The sequence below is a fragment of the Ciona intestinalis genome, chromosome 4 (assembly GCF_000224145.3).
Source record: "Ciona intestinalis chromosome 4, KH, whole genome shotgun sequence".
NCBI lineage: Eukaryota > Metazoa > Chordata > Ascidiacea > Phlebobranchia > Cionidae > Ciona > Ciona intestinalis.
This window is the reverse complement of record NC_020169.2, coordinates 4,966,690-4,976,550: the sequence shown is the minus strand read 5'-3', so window position 1 is coordinate 4,976,550 and position 9,861 is coordinate 4,966,690. Positions and strand designations below refer to the sequence as shown.

The 9,861-nt window shown below is 36.0% G+C and overlaps 5 protein-coding genes across 6 annotated transcripts in view; 3 read left to right on the top strand and 2 right to left on the bottom strand.

Moving 5' to 3' along the window:
• Positions 1–1,673, bottom strand: part of LOC100184858 (membrane-associated transporter protein-like) — a 5,031-nt gene extending 3,358 nt beyond the window's left edge. The window contains exons 1-3 of the mRNA XM_009860203.3: positions 1,015–1,673; positions 744–890; positions 323–480 (exon numbers count right to left, since the gene is read on the bottom strand). Coding sequence (XP_009858505.3) covers positions 323–480; positions 744–890; positions 1,015–1,448 — 739 coding nt within the window. The 5' untranslated portion in view covers positions 1,449–1,673. The remainder of the gene's footprint in view (positions 1–322; positions 481–743; positions 891–1,014) is intronic.
• Positions 1,674–2,168: 495 nt separating this feature from the next.
• Positions 2,169–4,133, top strand: LOC100179358 (glutamine amidotransferase-like class 1 domain-containing protein 1). The gene is made up of 5 exons (XM_002128037.4): positions 2,169–2,428; positions 2,529–2,605; positions 2,856–3,069; positions 3,271–3,459; positions 3,610–4,133. The coding sequence occupies exons 1-5, from the start codon at positions 2,374–2,376 to the stop codon at positions 3,723–3,725; spliced, it is 651 nt and encodes a 216-aa protein (XP_002128073.1). The 5' UTR covers positions 2,169–2,373; the 3' UTR covers positions 3,726–4,133.
• A 624-nt stretch (positions 4,134–4,757) lies between these two features.
• LOC100176217 (ribosome biogenesis protein NOP53) lies at positions 4,758–6,292 on the top strand. The gene has a single exon (XM_002127972.5). It carries the CDS (start codon positions 4,811–4,813, stop codon positions 6,053–6,055), a length of 1,245 nt encoding a protein of 414 aa, XP_002128008.1. The 5' UTR covers positions 4,758–4,810; the 3' UTR covers positions 6,056–6,292.
• LOC104265636 (alpha-1,6-mannosyl-glycoprotein 2-beta-N-acetylglucosaminyltransferase-like) lies at positions 6,287–8,462 on the top strand. The gene has a single exon (XM_009860085.3). The coding sequence runs from the start codon at positions 6,326–6,328 to the stop codon at positions 7,622–7,624; it is 1,299 nt and encodes a 432-aa protein (XP_009858387.1). The 5' UTR covers positions 6,287–6,325; the 3' UTR covers positions 7,625–8,462.
• On the bottom strand, positions 8,360–9,849 carry LOC100181673 (ER membrane protein complex subunit 10). Of its 2 annotated transcripts, none has more exons than XM_009860086.3 (5): positions 9,624–9,849; positions 9,343–9,554; positions 9,023–9,189; positions 8,772–8,865; positions 8,360–8,654 (listed from the first exon to the last, which is right to left on the bottom strand). In XM_009860086.3, exons 1-5 carry the CDS (start codon positions 9,739–9,741, stop codon positions 8,592–8,594), a joined length of 654 nt encoding a protein of 217 aa, XP_009858388.1. In that variant the 5' UTR covers positions 9,742–9,849; the 3' UTR covers positions 8,360–8,591. The 2 variants fall into 2 exon arrangements, with proteins under 2 accessions (XP_009858388.1, XP_002127742.1); XM_002127706.4 differs by having other exon boundaries at positions 9,621–9,842.
• Positions 9,850–9,861: the final 12 nt, after the last annotated feature.

The window sequence follows — 9,861 nt, the reverse complement described above, 5'->3', positions numbered from 1 at the left end:
AAATTCAATTAAATAATCACCCACAAAGTAACATACATGGCAACTCGTAAGCTGGCACGAGGTGTTAAACCCGTGTGATAACGACTGTCGTTTTCCGGCCACGCGAGGATAAAGTAAGTTACATTCATTCATTCATTCACCTAGGGTACTACCTCATATGAACCTCACACAATGTTAAAATTTTTCGTTTTCCCAAAGCTAACCCCATAGCGATGCCGCTGAACAGTTTAGCACGTTTATTCGTATAAGATAGTGAGATTAACAGGAACTTTTATTCTAAAATATCTTTCCCTAAACGCTTTATGTAGTGTTTGACAGTTACCTGTAAACACAGCCTGGTAAAACAGATTGATTCTCGTGTCTTCTTCATCGCAAACATCCATAGCATACGCTCGAATCGGTCCTTCTATAAAATCCGCGCTGAAGTCAAATATAACCACACCTATGATGGTTACACAGATAGCAGCAATGATGAGGGACCTGCACAGGAACATTAAGTTAAATAAAATATGGTATAGTCGGGTGGGGGGAGATGGGGCAGCTTTCTATTATATTTTCTCGTCCTATTTGGTAGAAAATAAAAAACATTCAAAGAAATATCGAAACGTTCTCACGACTTTTATATATCGTTGTAAATTGTTTAAAACACGGTCAAGATATTCGAATATTATGTGCTAAAGATGTCCGATCTCGCCCCAGACTACTATATAATCGTGTGGGTAAAAATTGAATCACATGTATACCTTGGGTCCGTATCTCTTCGTCCGTTCACTCTCGTATCAAACAATGACACAATCTGTTCTCCATTCAAGAAAAACGTCATTCCAATGAGCAAAAGAAAGGATAGGGCAAGGATAAAGGGTCTGCGTCGCCCCCAGCGGCAGGAGCACCTGTGCAGATTCAAATCTATTATTAAGTTACCGCTTAAACTATACGTGGCCACTTGAAAAAAAAACAGCAAGGAATAAACCGGTTAAATAAACCATTTTTTTCTAGTTTTAAGTGGAAACTAACCTATCGCTGAGGTTTCCAATTATTGGTTGCAGCACGAAGCCCATTATTGGACTTATCACCCATACCAAGCTGTACATGTTGGAAGGAAGTCCTATACTTAGGAGAATTGGTGTTGTGAGGCCAGCTTCGACTGCATAGCAGAACTCTCGACCAAACATGATTGCACTGTTCATCATCATTTGACACCGGGTTCGTTTCGGAGGCACCACAGTTCGTCTTGAAGTTTTACTGAAAGCAGAAAACGCTGAAATCGTAGAAATCGGAACCGAACACACAGAGTTTGTCCTGCGGTGCCTTCTCCGAATTTTCCGCGATTGATGCGCGCTACGCTGCACGTCTCCAGTTTGTTCGCCGTTTTCTAGCGATACATAGTTGGACATTGATGTACCCATGGCCTGCTGGTAACTCTCTTTTTGTATTAAGTCACTTGACATACGATTCTGCTCGATTTCCAGTTTTGCTTCGTCTAATACAGTTTTCTGCTCTGAATTCTTATACTTATCTACCGCTTCTTCAACCTCGAATGTTCGTCTGCCGACTTTTACTTTCCGCAGTTTCTTAGTCGTATCTCCAACATAATCGATCGGATACAAAGGCGCAGTTGGAGAATCTGGTTGATCTCCGAAAAAAGTCTCAACGTTTTCAACATCATACCCACTGGGAGAGTATCCAGGATTCGACTCTTCGTAGTCAACGACTTGTACTGGCATTCTGATTGTATATCGCAAGTACTGAACTGCAGCCTATACCAAATCTGTACAATGATGCATTGCCTGCTGTGAACAAGGTCTTTTTATGTTGAATTCTAAATCTGCTGTCCGAAAAAGGTTATTATTCTAATCCACAATTAATTGACTTTTCATTAATTCCGAGTTTGGAAGTACTACTTCCTTGTAACAACTTTAATCCTTGTAATCCTCACGCATTTAATATGCTGGCTATGTCACGGGAGTATAGATTAACGGGTCAAGGCAGGGAAGTGCTATGGGCAATGCGACTCAAATAAATTATTGTTAGTAATGAATTAACGCCTGATCGAATTAGTTTAGTATTGCTGGCAACGTGTGGCTTTAAGTAACAATGTATTAACGATACGAAAAACTTCTCAAAATAATAATTACTGTGACCCCAATGCACAACACGTCAACGTGTTTAGTTGTGCAGTGCAATATAATATTGGGGACTGGTTTGCGTCCCATAGTAATGGATTGGGGTATTCCCTGCAATTTTCCCTAAATTTTCAGTTGTCTTCATCAACGTCTTCATGTACAATCCTGCCTTGGAAAAGCAAAAAAATAGGATATATTGTTAAACCAGAGTGTTGTATATTCCTTGAAACTGGTCCATCAAGTTAAGGTGATGACTGATCATTCAAAACCGTCTTGCTTGGTGGTTTGTAGTAGCCATAAAGAAGGTACGTGTATAAATGTTTCATTTATAATGTTTGACTTAAAACATTTTGTTTCAATGACAAATTAAATATGTACACTGTAATACTGGAACTTTTGTTGCAGGAGTATGTGCTCAATCCTTCATACATGCATTTACACTCACAAACTCTGCTTTTACTCTAGCAATTGCAACACCACAGGTACAATAATATTTTAGCGCATGCAGGTTGAATTTATTATTTTTGTGTCACGTTTTAACTGTGGGTACATTACTCAGGGCTAGTTTAACATTTTTGCTTAATTGTTCAATTTAAAGTCCTAAAATAACACCTATATTTAATAATATATACATTAGACTTGGACTACGTGTACATCAATTTACAATAATAGGAATATTTTAATAGTTTCTTACCTGTAGTATAGATCAAACTGATGTCACTTTACACATAGGGTATTCCAATCGATTTTGTCAATGTTCATGAAACAAACAGAAAATGGATCACAGATTTCAGAACCAAAAGCTATGCGTCTCCATTAAAGCTGGAATCAGTTGATCCTTCAAGATTTGCTGCCCTCCTGATACCAAGCTCGCCTGGAGCGCAGTTTGATCTGGCTTCCCATGATACAATGATGCATGTGATAAGACACTTTATGAATGAAAAAAGTATGTTGTCTAGTTTGGAATCAATCTTGGAGGCACCATTTTATTGGTTACGCTACTTTTGTATCAGTTAAACTGTTTGTCATGACATAAATATTCTTAATTAATTTTTATACCCCAAAATTTATAAAAGGGCAAGTATGTTTCATCATGTTTTGATTGCATTTTCATAACCATACGCTTTTGTTTAATTTTTGTTTGCAGAGCCGATATGTGCAGTTGGTTTTGGGACAGTGGCATTAGCAGCAGGCAAGCTTAATAACACTGGTTGGTGTTGTGAAGGCTACAGTCTAACTGGTCCATCTGTATATGAAATGATACAACTTAAGAATTTTATGACACTGCCTCTTGTGTTTGAAGATTTTGCGAAAGATAACTTTGCATCATATACAGGTTAGTGATTGGCCAGTTTACATGAAAACGAAAGAAAATTATACAGAAAAAAAACAGTCAAAATTAATAGTAAACTAAATCATTTTGGTTACAATGCCTGCGGAGCTATGGTTAAAACTTTTTAACCTTTTTATTATACTTGTTTTGCAGCTAGTATAGCGGATGGTGTACACGTGGTCATTGATAGACATTTAATCACAGGCCAGAATTCTCAATCTACATTAACTGCTGTTCAAAATTTAATCTTAGCTTGTAATGCTATTTGAAAAACGATCAACTTTAAATGTATGTGCCTCTTCAATATATATTAACGGTCATTTAAACTGTATCGAAAAAATGAATTTCACCTATAAAATTGTAATAATTTTCAAGAAGCATATAAAGTGATTAACTAATGTTCTACCTTAAATTTTCCAACTTTTAGTATGTGTCAAACAAGCCATTTTTAATATCAATGTGTATGTCATTTTTCTTCATTTCATTTTGATCCGAGAGTTATGTGCAATTGCTTTCGCATATGTATATTGTTGCGTATATTTTATTAATTTCATGTCTAGGAGGTTTCTGGATAACATGACCTTTCCAAAAGGCTGCAGTTGCCAAGCTTTGAAACATATTTAGGTATGATTTCAATTTCGATGGTCTTCATTAAAAAGGAATATATAACACCGTCATCATAAATTCATAAGTAGCGCTTGGTTAGGTATTATAAATGAGCATGCCAGGGTGGACATTTATGATTCGACAACAATAGTCGCCTCAACGGAAAATTTACCAGCCGTGCATTTCACAGGATTAGATATGACCATAAGTAGTAGGGTCCTGTTATTTTAGCACAAACTGCCAGTGAACCATAGGATAGCAGCATAGTATTGTATTATAATAGCAGAAAGCTGTTTTAAACACAAGGTACGTTTATGTTGTAATTTGATATCATCCAAATGGTATTACACCGGAAGGCACAACAGTTACCTACGTTCATTTACCCGGTATACACATAATACTTACGAGTCGTTCTTTTTACTCTTTACCCAACATTATTTCATGTAACAAAAATACAGATAACATTACCAGTTAAAAGTCAATGCAACATTTTTTTTACTATTCGAATCATTAAAGAAACGTTGTTGTGTCGTCATATAGGGGTCGAAACGTCACCGGTTTCGCTATAGCGATGAAATGTAGCACAACTTCTAATGTGCATAAGGTTGATACGTGGTCAGCGTGGAATTTATTATGTGGTGTTTTATATTGAAAAAATATATAAATTAAATGATTAGATTGTTAATTTCACCTTTTTTTCTCCATTAGGTTTCAATTCTAAGGATTACAGTAACAGCGATCATCAAGTATGATCGAAAAACAGCGTAAAGTAGGCACGAAGCGATGGAATAAAAACAAAAAGAAAAATTGGAGGAACAAAATCGATTTGACTGATTTAGAGGACAATCTTGATAAGCAACGTTTGGAATTGAGAACTGGTGGTCTGGTTAAAGATAAACTTGATCATGAATTGTATGTTGTTGAAAAGAAAGCTGGTAATGTTAACGAATTGCCCAAACAGAAACCTAAGTACAAACGTTTGAGAGTGGACCAGATATTGGTTCCAAATCCAAAAGATATTAAACCAACAAGTAAGAGAAATTGTGCCAAGTTCAAAAGGAGAGAGGCTCGTCAAACTTTGATCGCTAAACTTGGCAAGAAAAAGACCCCAGTTCGTGGCAGAAGTAAGCATGTAAATTTAAGTTTAGACATTTGGAATCAAGAATCAAAAGAAATTGCTGAAAAAGTTTTCAGAAAAAATGAAATTATGCGACATACTGAAGGTGTGGTGGGAAAAGCACAGATTCAAAGGCCTTTACATCTAGATAACAAGTTTGGTGTAAAACAAGCAGTTAAGGCTGTGGAACCAGCTCACCCTGGTGCATCATACAATCCCACATTTGAAGATCATCAGGACCTCATGCTACAAGAGCATAATCGTGAGAGTCACAAGATTGCAGTCAATGAAAAAATTGAAAGAGCAATTGCTACGAACCCGTTAGAAATTGCGACTGATGAATCGCAGCAGAAAGAATGGATGGAAGGACTCTTTGATGGAGGTGAGGAGGAAAGTGATTTGGAGGAAGATGATGATGAAGGTATTCGTGTTAATCCTCCCGTCAGCACCGAAGATCGAAAAACAAGGAAAGTACGTAAGAGGGAAGCAAGAGAAAAAGATGAATTAAAGAAGAAGAAAATTGAGTGGGAAAACAAACTAAAAGAACATGAAATTTTTCGCACAAAGACATTTTTATCAGAAATCAAACAAAAAGAAAAGAAAATGGAACTCAGAAAAGCAAAACGGCAGCTCAGAGACAGAATGCCGGTTTTGTCCGCAGTGAAATATGTTGAACCTGACCAAGATGTTCAACTCAGCTCAGATATGAGGGGAAGTCTTCGTCAGTTGAAACCAGAAGGGAATCTTATCTTTGATCGATACAAAAGTTTGCAAAAGCGGTGCATAATTGAAACCCGTGAAAAGTTTAAACCTCCACGACGAAAGTATAAAATCAAATTCCAAGAGAAGAGATCCTTTAGAGAAATTGAACTATAAAACTTTTGTGTTTAACCATTTGCATATAGAATGTGAAGTAAACAATGATGATATGTGAATTTTATTTTAATGAAAATTTCCCACCCACATAAAGCTGCCTTTTGTAATGGTAAAATTTTTGTTTGAATGTGGTTGTTCCAGTGCATTTAACAATAAGAATATGACATGGTCTTCATGTTTTATAAATTTCCCAAGTTTTAAATGTATTTCATCTCCCCAACTTACTTTCAATTTCAGGTTGTTAAGTAGGTGCTTTTTGAAGGGGTCAAAATGATTACCCTTAGGCGGTCTCGTTTAAAAGTCCTTGTAATCTGCACTGTTGTTATTGCGCTTTTTCTCATTTATCAGCGCAGAAGTGTTCACAACCACAGGGTAAGGAGACCTCATGTACCAGTTGAAAAAGAAGAAAATATTTTGAAGCATGAAGATATGGTGCCAATTGTAAATAAACCTGTAGCACCTGTTGTGCCCCAGAGTGTAGAAGTGCTAAGGAACAAAGCTATAAGCATGAATTTTGATCAAGAAATGAAAAATGTTGCAAAATTTGGTATGCATGCTCCTGATTCAGTTATCTTTCTGTTGCAAGTCCATTCTAGGCCGGAATTTGTCCAGCAGCTTATCAATTCTTTAAGAGCAAGTACTGGTATTGAACATGCAACTGTGGTTATTAGTGTAGATGTGGATTCTCCTGAAATCAATGAAGTTTTGGCACGTATTGATTTTTGTCGATATATGGTTATATTTTTTCCATTTGCAAAAGTGTTGTATCCAAACTCATTCCCTGGTGAAGACCCGAATGACTGCCCAAAGAAAATACCAAAGGCTCAGGCACTGGAAAGAAAGTGCAATAATGCTGAATATCCTGACATGTTTGGAAACTATAGAGAAGTTGATTTTGTTCAGATCAAACACCATTGGTTTTGGAAACTTAACATGGCTTTTAGTGGAATCAGAGCTTTTAATAACCAAAAGGCTCCTATTATTCTCCTAGAAGACGATTATTTTGTTGTTCCAGATATAATTCATTGTGCTAAACAGGCAGAAGAGCTTCGTAAATCAAAATGTCCGAGATGCCAGACTATCAGTCTTGGGAATTATGAACAGACACAAGATTATCAAGCACAAGGAAACCAGGTTGAAATAAAGTCGTGGATAAGCAGTAAACACAATCTTGGAATGGTTGTTTCCTCTGACTTCTATAATAAGATTGCAAACTGTGCTGAACAGTTTTGTAATTATGATGATTACAACTGGGACTGGTCACTCCAAGCTGTTAGCCCTCACTGTGAGATGGGTAATCTTTTCACACTAGCATTCAAAGCAACAAGAGTATTTCATTTAGGATCCTGTGGCGTGCACTCCAAGGGAGAATGCAATGCAAAACAGAGTGCAGAGAGCAGGACTGCGCAACTGCAGAACCAAAAACTTTACCCTGAAAGTCTCCACATAGCAGTGGATAGTCCAACAGTGGTTCCTGCACCAAGGCCAAATGGAGGCTGGGGTGATCTTAGAGATCAAACGCTTTGTAAAAAATACAAACATCTAAGTGAAGCTTCCAAATCCTCATAGTTTTCTCATACAGATATTTAATTACGTTTTATGCACTTCTATTTTTAATATACGGATTCTCATTTGTACGTTTTCATGTAGATTCCAGTAGAAGATTATTAAAATTAATTGTTGCCGATATTCTTGCTGTAATATTCAAAGGCAAATCACAAATTCTATTTTTTTACCTTAGTTGCTCATACATATTTTGTTTAAAAGACTTAATTGATTACTACACACATGTACTGCTGGGCAATATTTGTAATGTTGGATTAGAAAAAATTAAACTGAAGTGTATATTGTTTTAAATGTGTTACAACTTTTTACCACATACAAATGAATTCATTTAAATACCTTCTTTCCGAATGTGACAGAATTTTACTGTTAGAAAAATTATAAATAATAACCTTTTAAATTAATTCTAATTTATATAAGTAACAGGACAGCATATTTATTAGTATGTGCTATAACAGTGACAGTTTAACACATCATTATCGTTTGTATTAAAGCAAAGAGTATAATATATTTTGGTATCTAGTCCTGTGCTGTATACAGGGTAACAAGGCCACTAACAATGTTATCCAGGATAATTATAGATTTTGCAGTTCTTCTTGTTCTTACCAACCCTTGTACTAACATCTAACGGTTATTGGTGGAAAGTGTTACTTACTGTATATGTGTGATTGTGATGTACAACCAACTGTGCTATGACGTGCAAAAAAACTAAATATACTACAGCAAAAGGATGAAAGCTACAAAACAACAAAAGCACTGTATTTTTGGACATAAATATTTGGTACAATTTTGTTCATTAATTATAAAAGACGCAATTTATTATCAATACATGTTTTCGAATTTGGTTGATGTGTTTTGACAACAAATTGCCCAGTGACCATGTATCTCACAATAAAATATGAGTTTATTTAATTTTTCTGATCCCAGCTGCTCCTGCTGAAAAGACTTCTATTGTAGTTTGAATGACAGATCATTACTGCTGCTGAGCTGCGTTTGACATCATAACAAACACCACCACAGGCAGAATGTACATCCACTGTAGACAAATACAAATCATATGTGATAAAGAGATTGCCATATGCATTAGTGAGCCCCTTTCAAAATGTTATGCTTTTTGGGGCAACTCAAGACACTTATTATACAGGTTTCTTACATATTTTCCAAAGAACGAGGTTGGTTGTTTGTCGGCAATCTCCTTTTTCCTTCGCTCCATTTCCATTTTGTTCAGGTATCCATATGTGTCTGGCCTGTATGAATAACTAATTATTACAATGCCTAGACCAGAAAATTTGAAACTTCAAGACAAAATGTCAGCAGTGTATTAAATAATGATGGCTTACTGTTAGGCAGCAAGCCAAGTTCAAAAAGTTTATTAGTTGAAATTCAAGTTGGATTTAAACCTACACGGTGGCAGTTGTGGGCATTGAAACAGTCACTGATGAATCAAACTCATTTTCTTCCACTTGCATAATCCCAAAGCTAGATGGGGTTATACCGATAGAGATAATGTTTCCAATACCATCTGTTAGAATGTCTATTTTTGTTGATAAGTTAGCTTCCAATAGTTGTTTCTGTAAAAAACATTAATAAATTAAACAAACGTCTTTTAAACTGTTAAAAATATTAAAATATGTAGGTTATACTGTACTAATATGGGGGTTGGTTTTTAAGCTTATTTTGGAAATAATATAAATATTTAAAGTATAGATGTTAAAGTAACTTACTGCAGGCATTATGCCCACAACATAGGAGTCTTCACTGCTGGGTGCCGCGCCAAGCACTTTGGTTGACACCCGTACTCGATAAAAATCATCATTAATTGCAAGCTTTTCCAGTTCCTTAATTTCTTCCATGCTTAATGCGATTTCATTTTGAACTACGGCGTTTTCACCTTTTACATTTGGAAAATAGATGTCACCTCTTTTGGTGAATGTATCTGTAAAAGTCAGGTTAGTACAAGTTTTAATTTGATAATTGGGTTACACAGAATCAGTTTCCTTACCACCTCCAAAGGAATGTTCCAATGAAAGTAAGTAGCCACTCCCCACGTCTTGACTTGTAGCAGCGAAACTCAGAAGATATGAACATTCAAACAACAGTACGAAAATTGGATTGCACCACATTGCCAAGAATTTTCTAAACGACAAGAGTACTATTAAAACCCCAGGAATCTAAGCCTTTGCGAGACAAATTAATCTATACACAGGTTATATAGAAAAGATTATATTTAAATGCAGCCCAAA